The sequence below is a fragment of the Pleurodeles waltl genome, chromosome 2_1 (assembly GCF_031143425.1).
Source record: "Pleurodeles waltl isolate 20211129_DDA chromosome 2_1, aPleWal1.hap1.20221129, whole genome shotgun sequence".
NCBI lineage: Eukaryota > Metazoa > Chordata > Amphibia > Caudata > Salamandridae > Pleurodeles > Pleurodeles waltl.
In genome coordinates this window covers 406,422,791-406,449,696 of record NC_090438.1, presented here as the reverse complement: position 1 = coordinate 406,449,696, position 26,906 = coordinate 406,422,791, and the positions used below count along the sequence as shown (strand labels likewise).

General features: G+C 45.1%; 1 protein-coding gene across 2 annotated transcripts in view; it reads left to right on the top strand.

Annotated features, from left to right (window-relative positions):
• The window catches only part of DIAPH2 (diaphanous related formin 2), a 3,364,504-nt gene that overhangs the window by 211,737 nt on the left and 3,125,861 nt on the right, over window positions 1–26,906 (top strand). For both annotated transcript variants that reach the window (XM_069213107.1, XM_069213115.1), the window contains one exon: window positions 9,722–9,898. In XM_069213107.1, the coding sequence (XP_069069208.1) occupies window positions 9,722–9,898 (177 nt within the window). The remainder of the gene's footprint in view (window positions 1–9,721; window positions 9,899–26,906) is intronic.

The window sequence follows — 26,906 nt, the reverse complement described above, 5'->3', positions numbered from 1 at the left end:
TATTAAGTTCAAAACCAACGTAATTCCTCTTGTCCTTTTTGAGTAGACAGAAAATATTATCATGTTTCCTTGTCCATAGATGTTTTTTTGGATTCGCCTCATTAAATGCATGAATAAAACACTTTTGATATGTTTGCGGTGTTTCAAAATGCAATTTTATCATTGCATGTACATCCTAATTTAGAGACCGCTAATTATTACCTATTTTTACTAATTTCCTTTTTCATGCTTTTTTTGGTGGCTTGTGATGTATTGTACAGAATATTGCCTTCTTCCATATTTTTGTTTGATCCTAATCTGTTAGATGTTCATGCATATATTTATGTACAGTTACACAGTAAGTTATTGCTTTGGCAATAGCAGTACATTGCTGCTCTGATTGTACCTGCACAGTTTTAATGGGAACCGCTGACTTATGCAAAGTGTCTTGAAAAAGGAACTGCATGTTGAGTGATATTAAAGCTGGTGCTTGAGGTTCCTTCATGGCCAACTTCTTCATTTAAAAGTACGTTGTAAATGCTGCAAAGAAATGTAGAAAGTCCTGTACTGATAAGTTATGATGCTGATGATAATTTCATGCACATTACAAAAATGCTACAACTGCGGTGTCCACCAGTCCTGTGATTTGGAGGACACTTCTGTATTACCTTTGAAGGTAGTGTTTATCCTACTACATTGTTTAATTATTTAACAGTCATTTTTGTTTTACTCCTTAGTATAATGGTACTTGATGTGTAACACCTGTTTCATAATTACATTAACCCCATATTTGTTATGTACATGACATCCCTGACCTCAGCACAATCCATTGCTAACTCTTCCTCCTATATTCTTACTCAGGCATTGCCTCTGGAGGGCAATGTCCAGCAGAGATCCACTCACTAAACTCTAGGTATTTTTGTAAGGGGGAGTGGACCTCAGGCGAGTGTTGCCTCTGCAGCAAGATATTCTGCATCCCTGGTGGGTTACTCCGGGTGTTTATCTTCAGTTTACTCAGCCCATGGGGTAGAAAGCTCACCAAGGATTTATTTTTCTTCATGGAATTGGGCTTCAACAGTCTTTCTGCCCATCTGTCCCCCTAGAGGGTAGGGTAGTTGTTTACCTCCAATCTGCCCACCCCTGTGGGCAGTGAGCACAATAGGCACCAGAATAATTAAAAAGTAGAATGAAGTGTGGGCAAGTATTGAGCTGCATGCCTTAATGAGACAGGTTCGGGGATTAATCTCCAGTCTGCCCACTGCAGGGGGAAATAATGCACACTAGACTCCAGGAATAGCATTTTGTTTAAAAAAAAAAAGTTGAATGGGGTGAGTGCGGACCTTTCGTTGCATCAGGCTGCAACACCCAACCCACCAGAGGGCAGATTCAAAGGTTGAATCACAATCTGTCCCATGGGATTACCCTCAGTACTTCCCCTAAGGGGCAGAAAGGGCAGGAGACCCCAAGGGAAGAATACACTAAATAAAATATATGGTGGGCGAGGTCTATCCTGGCATAGAGCTGTTCCCACAAACTCCAGGCCCCAAACAGGCTTTCTGCACCTCCATCCAAGGGGCAGACAATTTTACTCCAATCTTACCACCCCAGAGGACAGAAAGCCTATTAGATATCAAGAGTAGAAGAGTGTGGTTGCCCTATCCGAGCATCAGACCACCCCCTAACCCACCCTGGGTTTAAGAGAGTTTGTCTTCCTTCCCACTTGTGTGGATCACTTTTTGGGAACTCACCATAATATGCTTACTGAGAAAGGGAAGCAGAAAGCTTACGAAATACAAGGAAAAGAATACATTAAAAAAAAAATAGGAAAGGGCAGGGGTTTGGGCTGTCCATAAGACTCAGGCCCATGACAGTTTTTCTGTTCCCCTAGAACCCAGAGCCTGAATGCTGCAGCCAATCACCACAAATATGGAGAGGAATTCTGAATTTGTATGGGTATAGTTTTGAAATATGGGATGGCATTCTGCTTCCCCTAGAGGTCAAAACAAACAAACACCCCCCCCCTGCATTCCTCTAGCTTTCAGAAAAAAGAGCATGGGTAGTTTGTTTTCTATTCTGCCAGAGCCAGGCCTGAATACTGCAGCCATTCCCGAGTGGACAGTAAAAGGTGATTTTAGGCATAGAAGTAGCATTTGCAAGGGACTTAGGATAAGAAACCGTAGTAGGTTCCACACAAGTCAAATCACCCTGGGTGTATAGATTTTAGAAATGTTTGGGGCTCATAGGTTTCCCTGGCAGTTCCCAACCACAAAAGCTTGCATCCTCAAAATGATTGAAATTCATAATACACATCTTGATGTTTTCACATTGTATTTTGGAGACTTTCCTGTCCCATGTGATGTGCTGACCTATACAAGCATGGTGCTGCTTTTATTAGCAGAAGTATGAAAATAGTTGGGTCGTGTGGCTTTTGTAAATCCCCACAAATTCTGGACCTCTCCCTCACAGTACTATGTGATTTTAACCAAAGTTTGATGTTTGCAGGGCAATCTGGGTAAGAAATGTCCTGCCAACAGGTATTGCCTCTAATTTCGTTTCACTGTTAGCCAATGTGTTGTCTCCTTTGGTACTTTAACTTTACAGTATTGGAGATCTTAGTCTGCATTTTAATGATATCGCTTGTCTGGCAATGATGTATGTGATTGCAGATCTGGAGGGAATGCAGCTTGTTCAATTGGTGACTTCCCCCACACATAGACAGGGGCATATTCTTGACCCTAATTTTTTTTATTTGACCGGCATAGTTACTTAACATCCTATCCCCCTTATTTGGTCTGACCATATGGCTTGTCCTTTCCTCGTTCCTTATGAAAAGGTGCCCATTAGTCATGCCTCAGCATTGTCAACACAGGCAGAGCAGTGGGCTAAAGTTACCACTCCCAAATTTTGTGATGCTGTGGTCACTAGTTGGCCTATTTTTGATAGCTGTATAGATAGAGCTGATGTACAAACAGATAAATGGATTAATGGAACAATAGATAAAATAGCTCTACTAGAGAACCAGATGTTTTGCAAATTAAATCAGTCAGCTGAACGGTTTAATGAGAATCTGCTGGTTTTAAAAAAGAAGTGCACGCACCTGGAACGCCGATGGCGCAGGGTGAATGATCCCACATGTAAGAGGGACTAAGTGGCTGCAGTAAAGATTTATGATTGTCAAATGAAGTCAGTTGGTGGTGACTTCTACACCAATAAAATTCAGGCAGCCCAATGCTCGTCCCACCAAATATTCGCAGTGGTGAAGTCACTCTCATCCCTGTCTAAAGTCTCAGCATCATTGGCACCTTCTGAAGAATGATGCAACGTCCTGGCCCACTTCTTCATGGAAAAGGTGGCCAAGAAATACGATTCTTCTCCTAAAAAAGCTAGATATACCCTGTGCTTGAGGTCTTGGTTCAGCTGCCCATAGTATAGCTGTTGAATTTTAGGCCGATTGAGCCTGAGGAGCTGACATTGCTATGTGCCTCGGTGAAGTTATGCGTACCACTGGACCCAGCTTCCCTGTCCATGGTGAAAAGAGGGGTTGAGGTGGTTTAGTCCGTGCTAGGCAAAATGATTAACCGATCCCTGGCCTCTGGCCATGTACCTTGGTGATGGAAGCCAGTCCCACTTTGAAGAAAAAAAAAAAACGCTGTTGGATCCTACTAAGCTGGACAATTACCGTCTGGTCTTGCTGCTGCCATTATTTTTTTAAATCACTGAGAAGTTTTTCAGGAAATAGCTTTCGAGATCTTTAAAGAGTCAAAATGTACTCCACATGACACAATTAGGCTTTTGCCCCTCACACAGAACTGAGTCAGCAATTCTTCTGCACTGCTATTATTGGATCAAGGTGCTGCTTTCGAGACTGTGTCCCATAACATCCTGATTGAGAGACTCTGGAACTGTGGAGTGGGCTATAAAACATTGAGCTGGGTCACCTCTTTTTGCAGGGGCGTACCTTTCAGGTAACACAAAAACAGTACCAGTCAAAAGTGCTCCCATTGAAAAAAGGAGAGCTGCAAGACTTGTTTTTGAGTTCAGCATTGATCAATGAGTACATGCGACCACTTGCGGAGGTCATTGAACTCAATTGATCTACCATCCTTTCATATGCAGATGATACGCAGGTTATGATTGAGCTGTCACAGAACTCGTCCAAAATAGCTTCTTCTTTGTGCCTCTTCGTTGCAGAGGTTGCCAGGCTGATGGATGGAAACGGACTTAAGCTGGAAAGACTGAGGTTCTGACCTTGGGCAATCACGCAGACATCTGGTCCACTGTATGGTAGTCCATGAAGTTGGGTCTACTGCCAGATCCAAATCCCAAGGTTAAGAACCTGAGTATTTGGTTTGATGGAAAACTGTCTTTTGACAGCCAAATTACTGCAGTGGTAGGAAAATGCTTTGGAATTCTCAAGATGTTGAGAACTATTTCGTGCCTTTTGCCAGAGCAAGGAAGCAAAACAGTAGTTCAAGTTCTGATTGTATCAAGGCTTGATTACTGCAAAGTGTTGTATCTCAGAGTCACACAGTGCCGGATTAAGAGACTCCAAAGGGTACAGAATGCTGCTGCATGTTTCTTATTGAACCTTCCAAAGTGAGCTTTGATGGGGGCGCACTTAAGAAGCTGCACTGGCTTCTGGTGAGGCAGACGTTTTCATTTAAAGCCTTGTGTTATTGTCACAAGGTGTTTGCTAATAAAGCTCCATGGTACCTTCAATCTTTGGCCAAACCATATGCACCAGCGAGAAACTTAAGATCAGCAGGGGAGATGTTAGCGTGTGTTCCCATAGTAAAGAGAGCACACTCATGTGAAAGTTCTTTTAGTTACTTGGCACCAAAGTTGTGGAAAGGTTTGCTTCTAACAGCGCATCAGGTTCAGTCAGAGTGGGCTTTCAGGAAAAAGCCTAAAACTTGGTTTTTAAAGTGTGGGATCTAGGGGATTTTAATTGCTGCATTTAGGACTAAGTATACCTTACCTAGTACTTGGAAACCTCAATTGAGGTAGCTTTAGAAATTGTGTTACCATCTAGAAGATGTGTTAACTGTTTGTAAATATTGCAAGACACACAATATACCACTTTAAAACTGTGGTTAATAGGTTTTCCTGAATTTGGGCCCAAATACTGTAGCTACTGTTATCACCACATACCTTAGCTACCCACATACCAGAATAATTGAAATTCAGAGAAAACAACTTGATGTTCCCATGTTGCAGTTTGGGACTTTTAATCTCCGGTGCCATAGGCCTGCTTGCAGGTGGGGTACCATTTGTATTAGAAGTGTGGGAATCCAGAGTAAGTTAAACTAAAATATTGTTATATTCTTTGAATTTCTCTTTGTCTTCCAAATGTAAGTCAGTGGGCATAAAAACATTTTGTAAAACACCCCAAAAATATCAACAGATATTATGGGCTACCCCCAAATGAAAGAAGTACAAAAAATATTTTTCTAAACTCAAATTCTTGAGCATATTTCACAAACACATAGTTTTCTTCATACCTATTTTTCATTCATCACATTTTATCTTCTGTATTGATGCACCATTGAAGACAATAAAAAAATACTTATAAGCTAGAACTCAGCTGATGTCTCTGGGTATTGCATATATTTTTGACAACCAACAAATACTATATATTTCTGCAACTGGAAGAGCCTGGCAACATAACATTGTGTTACTTTTGTAGATGGCCCATCAGTGCAAAAAGCTACAGGTTTAAATATCACCATCTATTTCTATTTCACTACCTTCCCATTTTTAAAATTTAATGATTAGTTTATTTGAGAAATTCCTAAGTAATCTTATCAGATGACCCCTTGCTGAATTCAGAATTTTGTCTACATTTCAGAAATGCACAGGTTACTGAATTCCACCAGGGGTTTCACCCCTTTTGAAATCGCAAACAGCAAATAAGTAGAAACCAAAAAAATACCTACTGCAAACAACTTAGAAAGCTACAACTTCTCTAGTAGGTCAAAATAATCATTGTTTTACAACTCTGCTTTTTTTAAAGCTTTGACGAGGATGATCTTAGCACAGCACATATTTTGTTGATATCATTTTTAGGAAAAATTATTTTTTGACAGCACTTTTTCTAATTTGTTCAAACAAAAAATGTTGACCTTTCAACTGTTCTCATAGTAACTTACAGGTGAAAACACAATCATTGGGTACCTGTACAATCCCTATGTGGAAAACGAAAAGAACTTGGCCTGGATAACATTTGCAGAAAAAAAAAAAACGTTATGAAGGCTTAAGCGCTAGCTGCCCCAGTTGGCAAACAGGGCTCTGTACTGATGGGGTGTTTTTTTGGGGGGGATGTTGGTCGCTAGCAGTCAATTTGTTAAAGAACATAAAAAAATGACCTTATGGGTAAAATATAGAACAAATTAAATATTGGATAAGATATAAGAAAATATCACAGTCCCAGAACGTATGCTATAGCTCAATTAGATTAAGCGAGTTGTTACGTCAGATTTCCGAAAGTCTGAAAGGTGGACTTATTTCTGTTGTTAGGTGGCTTAGAGATACATGTGGAAGTCACACCACTGGAGTGTTTCCCAAGAGCTATTCTAAATTTAGTTATTTTTAATTCCATTGATTTTTGTCTTCTTGGATTTCCAGCCATTACTTCCTTGACTCACAAGCAACTGCTTAATGTTTCCCAATAAAAATTCATTTTCACATATTTGCTGTTTATTTGACTTGACCTACTTAGTTTGTATTGCCTGTCTCCCCTCTACCTTCTGGATGATGTTACATTACATTATGCTGATGTCTTGTCACAACATTTTATGAATGCTGATCGCATCACGGAAGTCTTACATCTCTAGTTTTACCAATACGTTTGATAATCTAGGCATCACGTACAGTAATTCAACACACGTTCTTCTAGTGTTTCTCATGGGATAGAGCAGTGGAGGACGTTGATGCAGCAGGTAGAGGATGGTCTTAAGCAGTCCCTACTAGAGCATCAGTGTAATACACCATTCATGGTTTGGCAATTAAAGCATGCAGAGTAGCAAAGGGATATTGCAGTAGACCTGATGAATCTTTAGGGAAAAGGATAAAACAAGGTGGATATAGCACATAAGTCATTTTGAAGGACAGAGAATGTATGGCTAAAATTGAATGTGAAACATTCAGAAAACAAATCATCCTTGAATGGGCTTGGGGAATGAATTTTGCCACTGCAGCATAAAAATGCGTCTATAAATCCATGGGTGCTAAGAAAAGCACCATACTATATGGGGTGAATTGTTGACATTCAGAATCTCTGTCTCCTGTAACGTAACTCCTCTAGGATATTCTTCTGCATCTTTGGTAGGGGGGTATTGTAAAATTGGGTTTATTGCAGCACTCTTGTTTTTGTTTGTTGTTGTTATGTAACCTGATATCGTTAAACATTTATATAAAAAAAACAATCCCCCCACTAAAATATTTGGGGCTTTATTATACGTGACACTGATGTAGAAGTGTTAATTTCTCACTTACAGAGTTAATGATACCATTGGTGCTGTTACTTCCGGAGATGCATAATTAGTGAGGATTCCAGGTTGAAGCCTGAGAATACCCTGGAAATTAGGAATTTCTGATGCAGTCAGTAATTTGTGGTCCGTGTCCCAAAGTCATAATTTTATCTGGACTTTCACCTAGAGAATTGGGGTGCTTACTGTTTCAAAATCTCCAGGTGAATGTATACAGAATTGCAGCATTCCCATGGATCGCATAACTCAAGTGGAACCATTAACTGTCTTTATGGTCCATTTAAATTAAACACAATTTCATAATAAGGGATGTAGCACATGTATTTCTTACAACTTCAAATTAGAATGCTTCAAAATGATTGGTCACCTTTGTTTACAGAAGGATGAATATTTTCTTTTTTCAGGGTCTGGGTGATAATAGCATTATTTAAAGTGGGCTAGTATTTGTTAACGAGGACATAGTTTTGTATTATTTATATAGTCACTGAAAATTAAATCTTGATTGGCAAATAATTCATCATTCTTTATGGATTATTATACCTCCCAGAAGTCCCAACAAACAGATACCTTTTGTATACAATAAATATTCTGCATAAATGTAGGAAAATTATTATTGTCAATTTTGTTATTGTTTACATTCAATGCTTGTCTTGGTGTCTAATTTGTTGAAGTGTATTTTCAGTACGTAGGGGGATAGTGTAGTCTCACATTATAGGGGTATAGCTTGCTCCTTGAACATGTGTGAGAGTGCTTGTTTCCGGCACTGAGTTTCTGAATGACAAACATGGGCTGCTATGGTCAATATGCGGGCTGGCTGCCATATTTTGCAGCTTGGTCCTTCGTAAGTAGTAAAGCAGGGCGCAAGCACCCCATGGTAGACGTTCATATTCTCCCCCGAGGGATGTGAGGGGTATGGACATGAGAGTTTTAGGGGTATAGACACGAGGGGCATGGGGAAGAGACAGAGGCTTGCGGGTCTCTGTAGACTCGCCAGTAAAATTTAGTGAGCTCTATCCACAGAATTGGCCTGAAAGGTTATCCCAGAAAATTAAATGAATTGGTTTCCATATTGTAAATTGGCACACAATCGAGGGAGGCAAAATGTTTGTCTCCTGCCTGCATTAAACTTTACTCTTCACTTGTCTACTGCTAGGACAGTGTAAGAGAGGGTTAATGTCTATCTCATTATTATAATACAGTGGGAGGTGTCAAGATTACATTGTTGACTTACAGGTTAGAGGCAAATCAAAGTGCATTGCCACAATAAGACATAGAGTAAAACGTTGTCCAAGATGCAATTATATGTCTACATACAAATGTAGTTGGAATACCTTGATCGTGATTTGATTGGCAAATAGTGAGATGGTGTACTAATAGTGTAATGATCCAAAGAGTAACAAATTATAAAATGTAAAATGAAATAATCAGATACTCCTTGGTGGTGACTAGAAGAAAAGCATGTTTACAATAAAAAAAGGAAACATGAAACCGGTGAAACGATAACATTCTTGGTAAACAACAAAAATGTAAAACAGTCACTCCTCTTATTAACCTCACTAGTCAGCAGAGAGGAATGACGGTCAAAGTACATGGGAATAATGCTCAATAAACCTTTCAGAATCAGCAGTGTACCACCGAGGAGGGCACCGCCATATTAATGCAAGTCAACCTTATGTTGTATGCCATAAGGAGGGAAGCCCGGTCTTCCGATATTTTATTTTCACTTGTTTTTAACTGTCCAAACCTGGGAACCCTGTGATAATGTACGTTACACCACTGAGAATGATTTAGTCTACAAGCAGGCACAGTGGTCATTCTGTGGCAGTCACACTTCTATTCACACCCCGTGGACACCCAAGGGTGTCTGCAGAAACTCTCTGCACTTGCTGTGCCTTCCACCATGCTGCTCTGTCTTTGTTCTTTCTGTCAGAACAGTTTGCTATATGGCCCTTTAAAAAGTAGATATCCCTCCTATGACTAGTACACCGCATCTCAGTAAATCCCTATCTCTGTGAAATCCTGCAAAAAAGAATTTGTAAATATTGTATTAATTCTAGTTTTAGTTGCCTTTCTTAGTGATAAGCTTGCTTTCGATTTTGTTGACATACATTTTTTATAGTACTTCTATGTAATAATATTCAATCCATTTTTCTTTTTGCAGACTTCTAACTATCAAATAAGTGACATGGCTAGCAAGTTTCACACTAACAGGCACTACCATTTTACATGTTTCATTGTTCCTTTTTCACATGCAGCGAGGCAGAATAACAAGTTTAAGGAAAGTAACAGGCAAAAAGGAGAAGCCCCTTATTCAGCATGCTGTTGATTCACCATCATCTGCAACCGAATTCCCGGTCCCGCAGCCGCTGTATGATGAGCGGTACAAGAACCTGTCGGAAAAGGAAATCATGGATCTGTTTGAAAAAATGATGGTAAGAGTCAAAGTACCACATTCTTCTTATTTTTGATGATCCATTGAACTACATATAAAGAGATTGTTACTTATGTTTTTTATTTAATTTATACTTCTCTGGAAATTGCAGAGGGATGTGAAAGATAAACAAAAACGGTTAACATTGAAATGAGTCTTTAGCAGAATAGTGCATCTGGGGCCAGATGTAGCAAAGGTTTTTACCCATTCTGTGTCTATGGGAAAAAGTATTTGTACATATGGCCCCTGGTACTTAACACCAGGTCTTATGTTGGGAAAATACTTTACGATACAGCAAGGAATACACATCAGCATTTCTGGACAGTTCAAATACTAACTTAATTGAGCAAGTGGGCAACCATTTTCTGTTGTAACTGGAACCCAGGAGCACCTTAGTTTTAGAGGGATGTGAGCAACATGTACCACACACTGGAACGTTTGTTCATAGCTTCATTTGTAGTGTCAGTTTGTGGATCTCAGTATAAGAGCATTGATCTCTTTGTTTATGTTCACACCAAGCCATTTTTTTTCTAGGGATGCCTAGTTTAACCAGTACTAGCTATGGTCTACTAATCCGGCCTCAAACACTTGTTCACTGATGCCGGCAAAATGAATTGGATCACTTTGGAGGAGTATGAAGCCCAGGAATGCACAGGAATGTATTATTATTGGTGAGAGGACCCTAACCAATCATTGATGGGGTTGTTCTTTAATACCCTGTTCCAAAGAGAGTTCTTTTGCTGCACATGGAAGATCCTAATGGTCCATGGGCCTCTCTTTTCCTATCTTGTCAGCAACGTAAGGGTGTATATCTGCCAAGATACCAAAGAACATTGCATTGTGTAATGTAATCTGATGCCCACTTAAAGCTCTCTAACGCCTTTGGGGCAAGTTCACACTGTATAAAACTGCACATTTAAAAAAAATAAACTGGACTTGATCTGCTGTGAAAAGAGGTCTCAAACTACCAAGCATCCTACAAAAGAATCCCAGAAAAGGCACAATCCAGTAAAATGCCACATTCAATAAGTCTGGGTACGTGTTTCAGCAAAAAGCATGTGCTACTGGCAGTGCCAACGCTTGTTTAGGTTTTGCAGATAGACTTTCACAACTCTCATATAATCTTTTCACAGAGGAATTGAGCCTCGCTATAGCTTTTGCTTGTGCAATTCAGCAATTATAGCTATTCTTTTATAATGTAAGGTGTTTCACCATGTCACTAATTTGTGAGGCCATTTAATGGGTTCATATGGGTAAGACCTCTGTTTTTTCTTAGCAATGAAACCATAAAAAGTCCATATGCGAGACAGTTACAAAGCACATCACACCTGTTACGTTTTTCTCTTCACTTGAATGCATTACGATGCCTACTTTGCAGTCAGGTCCTTGGTGCACAGCTTAGTAGATGTGGTGTGACAAATGGAACTGCAGATCTACTGAATATTTAAAATGTGTTTTGCAGTAAGTATATTGAGCAGACGTTTAAAATGTGTCTCGTGTAACATGAGCTTCTGATGCATTCTTTCATTGATAAATTCGGCAGTAGTAGACAAAGGGGAAGTAATCAATCTAGATGAGTCATACTTTCACATCAAAGCCATTGCTACACTCAGCAGAAATGTCTAATTTGCTCAGACTCAAGAGATGAAGCCACAGTAATGAAACTGGAATTCATGGCCATGAATCTTTCCTATTATGAGCTCTGGTATTTCAAGCAACTTCAAATTATTCTCCAAATGTAAATTTGCAAACAACTATTTGGAATAAATTTCACATGTTCTTCTTGCATATCCATGCTTGTGTAGCCCTATTCTGTATCACTTTATCCTCCTGGGATTCAGACCTGTGATGTGCAAGTCAGACACATTTCAGTAGCAGATATATTAACCAATAGTTACCTTTCACTGTTAAAAATGTCACCTAGGAACCTAAATTAAGTGAGTGGCATAAATATCATAATAGAGCAGTTGCTAATAAAACTGATACTCTAAACTGTGAATTGAATCATTGTGTTCCCGATGTTGCCAAATAAGGAAAATGAGGCACATAAAGAAAGGCGATAGCTCAGGATGAGTTGCTGGTACCACAATCAAGGCAGACTCCGTACAAGATTTGCAGCTGTCCATAGTTTTGTACCTCACATTACAAAATTCTTATTCTTTATTAGAACGTTGGAATGTTGCAAGCTCCATTGGATACAATGGAGTGCTCAGTGCTTTTACTGTCTGGTAAAAGCCCGAGCGTCAACATCCCAATGTTCCTTGTTCACAACAGCAGTGGAGAACAAAGGCCTCACTGTCCAGAGAGGATTTCAATCCCCTCAGGCTCCGTGAGGACTTTGTTTTATTTATTAGAACATTCTACCCTCTAGTGGCAGAATGTTCTAATAGCTTATAGCCCTTCAAAGCTGGGCTATACGCCCATTAAAGTCCTGCTCCATTTAACGTTGGATCGGGCCTTTAATGGCCAGTATAGCCGGCTACGTCGGGCTCTACGGCTGTATTAGAATCCACTATGAAGAACTAATGTTTCTTATGAAGTCTGACTATACCACATTATATGAAACTTTAGCACAGTCCTTAACAAAAATGTGATACATTTAGGTTTTAGACATCACAGTATGAAATGACACATACATTCGTCAGATTTGCAGGAAATAAATATAATCACATAAAACCAATGATAAGTCAATCTACCACAGTAGCAGTTTGAAGGATGCCTAGTCAGAATTATGAGGTCAGTTTAACAATGTAAATGATAAAAGCCTCCACGAATAGTCACATGTTCAGCATTAGAACCTGAAGTTGAACTTTAAGTACTCCTTATGTTTTTTTGTCATACATTTGCACTGAATGGAAAATAAACAGTTCTGGAGCCAGTGAGCACTGACATAGGAGAGAGGAGATAAAATTAAATGATCGCTACTGAGTAAATAAGTAAAAGAGCGAGAAAGGACACGTAGTATGCTTTGAAAGCTTTTTTCTCCCTTTTTTCTTTCTAGCTTGCAGTTTTGTTCAGCCTTTGAAGAGATGAATTGCTGTGCATATTATTATTTAATTTGGTACCATATGTATATTTCCAGAGTGCACACTGACACAATTGTTAAGTAGGTGGTTGCTTTGGGCATAGGATAGCATGTAATAGTGTCTTATTGAACAAATGTGCCTATTTGTCTTTTTTTTTGTAAAGTTGGCAAATATGACTAGATTTGTGTTTTTTAAATTCTGCAATGCTAGCTATGCTTATCCATTGGCTAGGGCATACCCACTGGCTTGCTAATTCTTTCAGGAAATATAAGTGGTGTTGTGGTTCTTCTTAAGATTGAAACTTTATTTGTGTAGGTATGTTGCAATTTGCTCCTGAGGGTTACTTAACATTGTGTGTCTTTTTTACTCTTTTTTTCCAAATGCATCTTTGGTATTTCAGCAGATATGTTCTATTTTTCTTTTGTTCTGCTGTAGATTCCTAACTGTTGCTGCTTTCCTAGTGCAGTCTTACCAATGGTCCCATGTCACACGTTCAGAGTCATTGATTCTGTTTGATTATTTGTAACCAGGGGAGAAGATGCACAAAGGGGGAATGGGGTCATTACCGTCTGGAAGTTACTTTTATCTATGTTGATCCCCTGGGTGAAGGTTATGGAGTTGGCCTTATATAGAAACATAGGTGATACATTAGTTTGACTTTCAGTTAAGTACATACATATGGTTTGTATAGAAAGGATTCTTTTCAGAATAATGAGGACATGACAATGCTTAATGAAAATGAAACATTGACTCTTCTGTTAGTTGACTAATACCACTTTACTGTCTGTAATATGCCAACTGAATTACTATTCAATCCGAGGAAGAAACATTTCATTAAAATTGTTCTTCTTTCTTAACAGTTTATGTCACTGGTGTGGCTTAGACATGACTTGGAGCCAGGCTTCTTTTTCAAATCCCACATTGACTTTAGTCGCTTTCTCTTAGTATCCCAAACGTTTTTCAAGGTATAGTAGACATTTTACAAAAGTGCTCGAAGACTTATTTTGCTTAGCACAAGCACATTCTTTACCACTGATGTGGATAATTAACTTCAACCCAATTGCACTAAACATGTAATTATTAAGTGACTTTGCGATGCACCTTTCCAGTTATGGTGTTGAACATTTGAGCTGCTTTAGGTATCAGTTGCCTTGAACCAAGAGAAACCATATGAAACTGGTGAAATTCAGGCATCTACACCAACAAAAAATTATCAGAGATTGTTTTCTCCATTAGAAAGTAACGCTAGTATTGTGCTCACCAATCATGATGTCCTTTTTATTTCAAGGATGTGTCAGTTCTTTCAAGTAATATTTGTAAATGTATTGTGACAGTAAACAGTTTTTCAGGAAGTTAAGAGAAATATGTCATAAATGTTGTGCTATTGTGGCAGCACGTCAAGCCTTATGGTTTCTATGGGCTAAAAGTGACCTAGGAGATGTGCTGTTGTGGGCCAATGGACCTTTGGACTCCGTTGAAGATGATCACGTCCTTGTTCCAAACATAACATCAATTATCAATAAACATCAATAAACAACAATATAAATCCAATAGAGTCAGTAAAACCGTGCACCATGACCCATTTAGCCAGGAATAACCACACCTTTTAGTATCAGTTAGAATATTTATTTCCCTATATTAACAATGCCAAGATCACATAAATCAAACTCAAAACCACATGATAAAGGTATAGGAACAACACTGGTTGACTGAAGCATCTAAAGAATCTTAACTTGATTAAAGCATTAATCACGAGACTTTCAATGGCGACAGTACAGATCAATAGCAAGAGTAATTGCGCAATGGAAATAACATACATTGAATCAGCAATTTGGATGATGTCAGTTTGTTTATCAAACAGATGAGTAGAGGAAACACCTCGCTAATTCCAGATTAGCATTAGCATGTTGGGCTGCACGCAAACGTTTTAGTAACATGAATATGGAAAACCTCTAACTGGGGCTCTAACAAAGAGCAGCGGTTGGTACCTAGACACAAAAGCAAAGTCAAACATCAAACATTTCAACATATACCTGTCTTTAAAGATCAGCAAGCAGCATTAGTCTTCATCAGGGGGACATCAGCATCAGGACAGAGGGGAAGGAAAGGGAACGGTTCAGAATTGAGGGCTCTAAGTTCTCCGAACCATCATGTTAATGTCTAAGGCAGGCAGGAAAGCGCTACATGCTCTAACCATCAAGCGCTAAAGTAAACACCAGCATCATTGCATAGAGCATAAGAAATAAACTTGAATAGCAAAATACCAGAGTGTCAGAAGAAAGGCTGGTGAGCGTCAAAGTGACAAAGCGTCAGAGTGACCGGATCTCGTAAGAAGTGAGCGTATCAGAATAATGGCTGAGAACTCCAAGAGCAGTGCAGTTAAGTTAAAGTTGTCCTATGATGTCACTGGTCAGCAGCATCTTGCAATGAAATTAGTCCAATAGATTTTAATTTACAAATCTAAGATATAACTAAGCAGTCTTTCACATGTCGATGATTGGTTGTTCTCCACCTGTGTACATCAGTCAATACAATAAGAATTAATTTGTAGATCCTTCCATCCTCTATTAGTAGGACCATTGTTAGTTCCTGGGAACGTTGCTTTCCATACGCTGCAAGTTAGTGTTTGTAACAATTCAAGAACATGCAGAGGTTACACACACATTTCCTCAAGAGAAATAATATTTTGTTACTACAGCTCCAGGCAATTTCTACATTAAACAAAGCAGTGATTATTCAGCAAGCATGAGATAATTTTATTAATGTTACATTTTCAGTAATTTTGGCAGGTATTAATTTCAGCCGAGGCCTCGCTAACTTGAGGCCTATGGTTAATATAAGCAAGTTCATAATGTTTAGCTATAAGCATGACAGATTACTACATTTTTACATTTATATAAACTCTATAAACATGTTAATACATCATTATTAATCAGCTTCATATATGATGATGGCAATCACGTAGGCACATTTTTGCATTACACGTTATTTTCTATGTTAATACATTTTCTACATAAATCAAATGCGGAGATACAGGAAATAATTATTAGTATTAATTTCAGTGCTCACACTATGTAGATGTAAGCAACACTCATTCCACTTTAATTCAGCTTCAAGAACATCAAAACACCTGATGAATTTTCAGTCTTTTAGAAGCCAAACATAAAATGAAAGTAAATGAAACCAATTGGACATGAGTAACGTTTTAATACAGGCTGCAATAAACCTAGTCTCCCTGAGGTACTCCTTCTTTACTATGTTGTTCCTTCAGTGAGCCTGTGGCATGGAGCCCTGAAAGATATTTGAGTTGCAAAATTCAGTGTCACAAAATTATAAAAAAGAATGCAGGCAACAGAATGACCAGGCAAGTTCAGTTCCTAAAATAATATAATTTCCACTAAGAGAATCTTGGAATTTGAAAAATAAACCAATAATTGCCTAAGCATGATCACAAATATACAATGGGCACTGAGAAATAAAATAGATAAAAGGAAAATAAATAAAAGGAAAATACAGTGGTATTGGAACCATTTTCATAGTGGGGGTGCTATATATGTTACATCACTGAAGTCATAGGGGTTGTGAAAAATCCAAGCGTTGCATAAAGAACAAATGTAACAAATGGGACACATCCATTCAGCAGGAGAATGGTACAGGCGTGGTATGTAGCCAGTGGTGCATTTTGGAGTAAGAAAAATATTACTAAATCATGAAGTGATAGCACACTGTTGATTACAGATACCACATTTTCGATTGAAAGGGCCACAACATTCAGATCAACATGCAGTTTTACTGATAAATCTATATAGTGTACAAATAATAGTATGTTGAAATTGGGAATCAACAGTTTGTCGATTGCTCTTCACCAAGCAAAGTGTCTTTATTTGTTTTGATTCTTTTCAAGTCTTTGTTTTCATTACACTTTAAAATTGCAGAAAAAATTGCTTCATTTGTGATTTAATAACTGCTAATGTATTTTGAAATAGCTGTACAGGTCATTGTTGTGTGCTAGAAATATCTGACATCCTACAGCTTTTATTTCCACTCTCAGTAACCCAGCAATATTGTCATATGGTTCTTTTTTGCAGGTAAAGACAAATAAGTAAACACCAGTCTCCAGGTTAAAAAATAAGAAGCAATTTGTCATAGGCATAGCCTGACATTTGAATTCTGTCCTTTACCGCACAACAAATGTGACAAGATAAAACCACATTTAAAGTCATCTTTATTGCTCATTCACTGTCTGAACTTCAGTATGGTTAATTTGGGGATACTGCAGCACCCCAAGCATCCCTAGTTCCAGTGCCTATTGGAAGACTGAATACAGAGATAGATGCAAAAAAAATAAGCCTTCAATTGAATTGATCAGAAATCCTTTGGAATAGAAGAGACAAAGGTGGTCATTCCAACATCGGCGGTAAAAGCCTCTTACCGCTGTCAGAAGACCGCCACCATACCGCCGCGGTAAACCACCACGGTCATTCTGACCCACAACACGGAAACCGCCAAAATACCGACACCCACAGAAGTCCGCCACACCAAAGGTCAGCGATAAACTGGCGAAAACAAAACCGACACCGTCACGCCAACAGAAATACGCCCACACTATCACGACCCACGAATCCACACGGCGGTCTTTCAACCGCGGTATTCCATTGGCGGTACACACCGCCGCGCTCAGAATACACACAAACCTACAAAACACAGCCACATTGGACAAATCGAAATACACACACCTGATACACATACACACACCACTCCCACACACCCAATTAAATATTAAACACACACCCACATCACACACAAACCCCTACAACCAAAAATTAGGAACGAGGCACAGAGAGAGACACCACCATCTACAAACTAGCAACCACAGGCACACATTACCATCACCCACATTACTTCCACGCACCGCACACAACACACCACTAAATATCACCCCACACATCACAACACACACCACCCCACACATCACCCACACCACCCCATGGCTCCGCAAAGACACCCCAGGTTTTCGGAGGAGGAACTCAGGGTCATGGTGGAGGAAATCATCCGGGTAGAGCCACAGCTATTCGGATCACAGGTCCAGCAGACATCCATAGCCAGGAAGATGGAGCTATGGAGCAGAATAGTGGACAGGGTCAACGCTGTGGGACAGCACCCAAGAAATCGGGATGACATCAGGAAGAGGTGGAACGACCCACGGGGGAAGGTGCGTTCCGTGGTATCCAGACATCGCATTGCAGTGCAGAGGACTGGCGGCGGACACCCACCTCCTCCCCCAGAATTTACAACATGGGAGGAGCAGGTCTTGGCGATCGTGCATCCTGAGGGCCTCGGCGGAGTATCTGGAGGAATGGACTCTGGTAAGTCACATCTTCACTACTTCATCCCCCCAGCCCCACCTGCATGCCAATACATACCTCCACCCTCACCCTCACCCCCATCACTCCTACTCCTTGCAAATGTCTCACCATCACAACCCACCCATCCCAACACCAAGGCCTGCATGCGACCACAAAGCATGGACACCCATCACCAAAGCATGCCCACTGCACATACCCATCCCCCCCCAAAGCCCCATCACAATAGCCCACACACAGGAAGGCAAGCACTGGGGGACACGGGCAGCCACCCATTGCACACCATGGCACACACAGATGCAATAATCATGCCTTTATACCCCTGCAGGACCCCAACGTCACCGCGCAGGAGGGTCCACAAATGTCCACCCCACCCCCAGAAGAGGCCCACAGCGATGACAGCAGCTCTGTCGACCTGGATCAAGATGACCAGCCCGACCCATCGGGGACCTCGGGACAGTCGGTTCCCCTCAGACAGCCACAGCAGGCCTTCCCCCCTCTGGGAACACCAGCACAGCACCCATCCAGCTGGCCCATACCTCTGTCCCCAGGACACGTCAAGCAGCGGTGTGTCCATCACTACAGGGCACCCAGGTTAACCCACCACCCCAACAACAACAGGGACCTGGGGGCAGTGGCAGTGGGCACACGGTCCAGGGGACAGAGGCCCAGGGAAACAGGGCAACTGGGAGGGCTGCTGTGCGACGGGGGGGGGACAGGCCCACGGAATCCACTCTCCACGAGGCCCTCACCACCATCATGGGAGCATAATACCGCTCCCAGGAGACGATGGCGACGGTACTGGCCAGGTGTCAGGAGACCCAGTGCCTGCAGGAGGAACAGTATTTGGGGTTCAGGGAGGAACTAAGAACCATCAGTTCCGCCCTGGGCACCATCGTAGGGGTGCTGAATGTGATAGCCACCTCATTGCAGCCCACCGTGGCACCACAAAGGGCCCCTGACACTAGCATGGACCAAGAATTGCCTACCACCTCCGCCTGCGCTAGTGGATAGGAGGCCCCGCCACAGGACCAACAGGCCACCAGCACCCCACCCCCTGCAGAAGGAGAACCACCCCGCAAGCGGTCCCTGAGATCCAGGAAGAAGACAGAGTAAGATTCCAAGACCCCCACCAGCAAAGGATACCACCCTGATTGTCATCCCACTGTCCCACATTGTCACCCTGTCCATCCTTAAACTGCCCCAGCTCCACTTTCCACAGGCATCTGGACAATGCACCTGTGATCCCAATAGTCTGGACTCTGCCATGGACATTCCTCCACCATCCCCCCTCACCAATTTGCAACCACCCCACAATATAGAGCACTCAAATAAACACAGTTATTGCACAAAAAACTCAGGAGTTTGGCTGTGATTTTGAACAAATGTATCAGACATTACCGTGCCAAAATGCTTATTTACATTGTGATGCCAACATACCAATGTCACACAGCTGTAGTCCATGGGTAAACAAAGCAGATGTCACACACTGGGGGCCACATTTCTGAAATCGCAAAGGAAAGTGACAACTCAGTTACCATACACTGGGTGAAAACGACAGACAGGAGAGAGGTAGTAGTGGTTAAGTACATGTAGTAGGCAGCTATGTATTCTTACCTGTCTGTCATTGGAAATACTGCTGTATAACTGTGTTCCTGTTGTCTATGTCGTCCTCTTCTGCTTCCTCGTCTTCACTCTCCACAGGCTCCACAGCTGCTACAACACCACCATCTGGACCATCCTCCTTCAGAAAAGGCACCTGGCGACGCAAAGCCAGGTTGTGAAGCATGCAGCAGGCCACGATGATCTGGCACACCTTCTTTGGTGAGTAGAATAGGGATCCACCTGTCATATGGAGGCAGCGGAACCTGGCCTTCAGGAGGCCGAAGGTCCGCTTGATCACCCTCCTAGTTCGCCCATGGGCCTCATTGTAGCGTTCCTCTGCCCTTGTCCTGGGATTCCTCACTGGGGTCAGTAGCCATGACAGGTTGGGGTATCCAGAGTCACCAATTAGCCACACACAGTGCCTCTGGAGTTGCTCCATCACGTAGGGGATGCTGCTATTCCGCATGATGTACGCGTCATGCACTGAGCCAGGGAACTTGCCATTAACATGGGAGATGTACTGGTCTGCCAAACACACCATCTGGACATTCATCGAATGATAACTCCTCCGGTTTCTATACACCTGTTCACTCCTGTGGGGGGGGACCAAAGCCACATGGGTCCCATCAATGGCACCTATGATGTTGGGGATATGTCCAAGGGCATAGAAATCACCCTTCACTGTAGGCAAATCCCCCACCTCAGGGAAAACGATGTAGCTCCGCATGTGTTTCAGCAGGGCAGACAACACTCTGGACAACACCTTGGAAAACATAGCCTGGGACATCCCTGATGATATGGCCACTGTTGTTTGAAAGGACCCACTTGCTAGGAAATGGAGCACTGACAGCACCTGCACTTGAGGGGGGATTCCTGTGGGTTGGCGGATAGGTGATATCAGGTCTGGCTCCAGCTGGGCACAAAGTTCCAGGATTGTGGCACGGTCAAGCCTGTAGGTCAGTATGACATGTCTCTCTTCCATTGTCGACAAGTCCACCAGAGGTCTGTACACCGGAGGATGCCGCCATCTCCTCACATGTCCCAGCGGACGGGGCCTATGAAGGACAACAGCGAGCACAGAGTCAAACATCCCAGAGGTACGTAACCACAGCTTGCACAGAACACGATTCTTAATCCATAGAATGGCTTGTATGAGTGTTGAGGCAAGGCCTAGGTATGTGTGACGCAGTTAAAATATTAGGGCATGTGGGCCCCTGAAATGGCGGCTGCCTGACCTGTGAAGTGTGACAATGGGATGTGAGGTAACTGCGCTGGCGTTGTACACCCTGGCGGTAGGCGGTCGAAGACCGCGGCGCAATGCTGCATTGGTTAACATTGAACCCTATGGGTCCCAGGAGCAAATGACGATGTGCGCCGGCGGTCGCGGTACGCACCGCCGCGGACGTGACCGCCATTTTCTATCTGCTTAATCACTCGATACCTGATCTTCGACAGGAGAGGACCTACACTGCAAGTGCTGCTGTGACCTCGGTCTGGAAGAGACAATGGCTCATGCGACTGGGGAAAGGGCCCCCGCCTTCACCACTGAGGAATTGGAGAAACTAGTGGATGGGGTCCTCCCCCAGTACGCGCAACTCTACGGTCCTCCAGACAAACAGGTAAATACACTGGGAGTATGCTGTATGGGCTATGCCTGTGTGGAGTGTGGTGGATGAAAGTTGGGGGGGAGGAGGGGAGAAATTGAGGCGTGCATGAAACGACGGTGATTGCATGTGCCACATGGCAAGGGTAGGGATGGGGGCCACTCACATTGACGGTGCAGAAGGTAATGACTTCTCTTCTCCCTCCGTACTTTTCATATAGGTCAGCGGCCACCAGAAGGTATATATTTGGCGTGCCATCGCCAAGGACGTCCGGAACCTGGGGGTCCACCGCAGACGGGGCACCCACTGCCGGAAGAGATGGGAGGACATCCGCCGCTGGAGCAGGAAGACGGCGGAGGCTCAGCTTGGGATGGCCTCCCAACGTGGGAGGGGTGCCAGTCGGACTTTGACCCCCCTGATGTCCCGGATCCTGGCGGTGGCCTACCCCGAATTGGATGGGCGCGTGAGGGCATCACAGCAGACACAAGGGGGTGAGTACACTCTCATTCTGCTGACTTTGCGCGTAGTGGAGGTGTCTGGGTGGGGGAGGAGGGCTGTGGGTCTCCCTAGGCCAGGGCGAATTCTGTAGGCTAGGCCCCTCCGTAAGGCATGGCCCTGTGCCCCTGCCCCCCACCTCTGTAGGGTGCCAAGTACAGGAGATCATGGCCCTGTGTCATCTATGTGTGCGGATGTCGTCCATAGGCTTGTAGGCCATGTCCAAGGGATTGAGTAGTCGACCCCAAGTGCGCGGCGTAGTGCAGGGGGATTCTGTGTCTGTCCTGTCCGCCAACGGTGTTGCCAATGTATGCACTCAACATGTCTTTATTTTGTTTACCCCCCCCCTTTTTTGTGGTCTTCCTGTTCATGTGTGCATTAGCATCATCAGGCGGAGGAGAAGTGGCACCGGAGCACGAGGGAGCTGCATCCCACATGGCCATGGAGGGCCACACCACGGAGTCTGAGTTCACCAGTGGGACTGAGGGCGAGGGGAGCTCCACAGCGGGGACTCGGGCCGACAACAGTGACACCGACTCGTCCCCCCTCACCAGCACCGCCCTCCCAGCAGCCCCTCAGCATTTGTTCCGTGCCCGCACACCCAGGAAGGTGGGCATCTCCTTCGCCCCAGGCACCTCAGGCCCTGCCCCAGTCACCCCTGCTGCCCTCAGTGAGGAGGTCATTGACCTCCTGAGGACGCTCACCGCTGGGCAGTCTACCATTTTGAATGCCATCCAGGGTGTAGAAAGGGAAGTGCACCAGAGCAATGCATACCTGGAGGGCATTCATTCTGGTCAGGCGGCCCTTCAGCGATCGTTCCAGACTCTGGCCTCAGCACTGATGGCAGCCATTGTCCCTGTGTCTAGCCTCCCCCCTCCAACTTCCTCCACCCATTCCCTATCACCTGTACCTCTGCCTATCCCAGGGACACCACCAGACCAGCCTGCACACACCTCAACACCCAAGGGGGGCTCAGACAGACATAAGCACCACACATCCCACAGACAGTCACACAAGCATCATACCCATGCAGACATAGCAACAGCCACTGCCTCCACTGTGTCCCCCCTCCTCCACGTCTCCCTCCTCCCTCCCTGTCACCTCTACATTCACACCTGCATGCACACCATCTTCAGCCACTACGTCCCTCAGCAGCACAGACACCAGAACACCCCGCATACGTGCAGTCACCACCCCCACTGCCATTTACACGTCCCCTGTGTCCTCTCCCAGTGTGTCTGTGACGCCCCCTCCCAACATACACAAACGCAGGCAGCCACCCACCCAACAGCCATCCACCTCACGACAGCCTCCAGCCCAAGCACCAGCACCCAGCACCCAGCACCCAAAACCACAAAACTTACACCTCCTACAACCACTACCTCCTCCTCCACTCCCATAACTGTAAACTGTAAACTGTAAAACTGTATACTTTGCACTTGTATAGCGCACTACTCACCCGTTAGGGTCTCAAGGCGCTGTACTCAAACCGCTATGGAACCCCTCCTGGCTTTTCCCTGTGAGGTGCCCACTCCTGGGCACCCCAGGGTGAAGCCAGGCATCCAAGCGCTGTTGGGGCCGTTGTGGAGATTAAGCAAGCTATTGCCCAGAGTTGCAGAGTGGGACCCATTAATTAGATTAGGCACCGAGGCGAGAATTATCTGGTCCAAGGGAATTGAGCCCAAGACCTGCCGAAGCGGGACTTGAACCCTGGTCTTGAGCCAGATCTCTGCTTCAGGGTCTGCCACTCTAACCATTGTGCCACACTTCTCCACCACTACACCTACCCATCCCACTGCTCCCAAAAAGTTCTTCCTGTCGAAACTCAACCTCTTCACACCAACTCCCCCACCTCGTCCATGTCATATGACTCGATTGAGCACCTCAGCCCCCACAAAACCGGGCCCTGCCATCTAGGTCTGCCAGGGACAGTGGAGTGCCCCACCCACCAGGGCAGCCAGTTTGGTCCGGAGCCAAGGCACGGCCAGCCCACCCCCGGAGAAACACCCGAAGATAGGCAGTGGCCGGCGGGAGAGGCAGATGACATCAGGCACCAAAACCCCGACCAGGCCTCCGCCAGGGAGTGTGGAGACAGCTGCCACACCGGGCAAGGTGGGGAAGGGCCACAGGCGAACTGGGAAGGCTGGGAAGGGCAGCACGGCCGACACCACCGCCATCAGCCCAGCTGCCCAGGAGTGGCCCACCAGCCCCATCCCATGTGGGCAGGACCCCACCAACAGGCCCGGACCAGCTGCCCAGGAGGACACCGCCAGCCACAAGTCAGGTGGGAAATGAGCACCCCGCCATGGCCGGGGCCGCTGACCTGCCCACTTCCATTTCAAGCACCACTGAACTGGGCCCTTCATCTCAAGCACCGCTGAACCGGGCACCGCCGTCTCCTGCACCGCTGAACTGGGCACTCCAACTCAAGCTCCGCTGAACTGGGCCCTTCATCTCAAGCACCGCTGAACCGGGCACCGCTATCTCAAGCACCGCTGAACTGGACACCGCCGTCTCAAGCACCGCTGAACTGGGCTCTCCATCTCAAGCACCGCTGAACTGGGCTCTCCATCTCAAGCACCGCTGAACCGGGCACTCCAACTCAAGCACCGCTGAACTGGGCCCTTCATCTCAAACACCGCTGAACTGGGCCCTTCATCTCAAGCACCGCTGAACCGGGCACCGCCGTCTCAAGCACCGCTGAACTGGGCTCGCCATCTCAAGCACTGCTGAACCGGGCTCTGCCATCTCATGCACCGCTGAACTGGGCACTCCAACTCAAGCACCGCTGAACTGGGCCCTTCATCTCAAACAACGCTGAACTGGGCCCTTCATCTCAAGCACCGCTGAACCGGGCACCGCCGTCTCAAGCACCGCTGAACTGGGCTCTCCATCTCAAGCACCGCTGAACCGGGCACCGCCGTCTCATGCACCGCTGAACTGGGCACTCCAACTCAAGCACCGCTGAACTGGGCCCTTCATCTCAAACACCGCTGAACTGGGCCCTTCATCTCAAGCACCGCTGAACCGGGCACCGCCGTCTCAAGCACCTCTGAACTGGGCTCTCCATCTCAAGCACCGCTGAACCGGGCACTGCCGTCTCATGCACCGCTGAACTGGGCACTCCAACTCAAGCACCGCTGAACTGGGCCCTTCATCTCAAACACCGCTGAACTGGGCCCTTCATCTCAAGCAGCGCTGAACCGGGCACCGCCATCTCAAGCACCGCTGAACTGGGCTCTCCATCTCAAGCACCGCTGAACCGGGCACCGCCGTCTCATGCACCGCTGAACTGGGCACTCCAACTCAAGCACCGCTGAACTGGGCCCTTCATCTCAAACACCGCTGAACTGGGCCCTTCATCTCAAGCACCGCTGAACTGGGCCCTTCATCTCAAGCACCGCTGAACTGGGCCCTTCATCTCAAGCGCCGCTAAACTGGGCCCTTCATCTCAAGCGCCGCTGAACTGGGCCCTTCATCTCAAGCGCCGCTGAACTGGGCCCTTCATCTCAAGCGCCGCTGAACTGGGCCCTTCATCTCAAGCGCCGCTGAACTGGGCCCTTCATCTCAAGCACCACTGACCCGGGCACCGCCATCTCAAGCACCGTTGACCCGGGCACCGCCGTCTCAAGCACCGCTGGCCCATGAGCGGCAAGGGCTGGGCCGCATCTGTGTCGGGCAGGCCTGCACGAAGTACTCTGGGCACCAGGCCCCCTCCAGAAGCAGTGGAGACATGCATCCACTACCTCTGTCCTGCACAGGATGAAGCACTCTGGGCAGCAGGCCCCCTCCAGAACCAGTGGAAGAAGGCATCCACTACCTCTGTCCTGCACAGGATGAGGCACTCTGGGCACCAGGCCCCCTCCAGAACCAGTGGAGACTGTCATCGACTTGAGAGACTGTGGCTTTGCACTCCCCAGGATTGAACAGTGGGCAGACCACCCACTGTATAGACTTGTGAGACTGTGGCTTTGCACTTCCCAGGACTGAGCAGTGGGCAGCCCACCCACTGTATAGACTTGTGAGACTGTGGCTTTGCACTCCCCAGGATTGAACAGTGGGCATGGAGGCCCCTCGTGGATCTGGTGTCGTGCACTCATCCGGCTGAGGTGCTCCCCCTTCCCTTCCCCCTGAGGTGCCTGTAGTTTTGCAATCTGATGCCCCTGCAGTGTTCTCTCCGTTGGATTCAGGTATCCTGTGTGGGCTTTGCCCATGTGATTTGGCCCGAGTGGTCCACGGACAATGCCTGCTACAATGCTCGGACTTGTACATTACTGTATTTATTATTGAGTTTTGGTGTAAATATTTAAATAGGTAGTTTTTTGACATATGCAAATGTTTCAAACTAATTCCTTTTGTCTTTGCATTCTTCCGGGGGGTGTAACTGTGATGTTTTGCTATGCATTGATGTGTGTGTTGTAGTGGGTGAGGTTGGGGGTGGGTGTGTCGCGTATGTGTGTCCCTGTAATTTTTTGCCTCCCCTGTGTCGTAGGTGCAGTACTCACCGTTGTCTTCTGCGCCGGCGTTCGTACTCCTGGTACAGGAGCAGGAATACTATCGCTGGGAGTATGTGAAGTTCCAGTTCCATGCTGTCCTGGCTCCTCGTGGGGTGTCTTGAGGTGAGCGTTTTCCCTTCAGTATAGCGGTTTCCGCCGTGTTTTTATCTGCGGTGCTACCGCCCCGGAAAAGGTGGCGGATTGGTGGGTTGTGATACTGTGGGCGGTACATTGACTCCTGCCTGTCTGTTGGCGGTGACTGGCGCACTGTTTGTTGGTTCCGCCGTGGCGGTCGGTGTGTTAAAGTGGCGGCCTCTGTTGGCGGTTAGCGCCATGGTCGGAATGCCATTATTTTTGCCGCCAGCCTGTTGGCGGTTTAGCCGCTGCTTTCACGCCGACCGCCAAGGTTGGAATGACCAC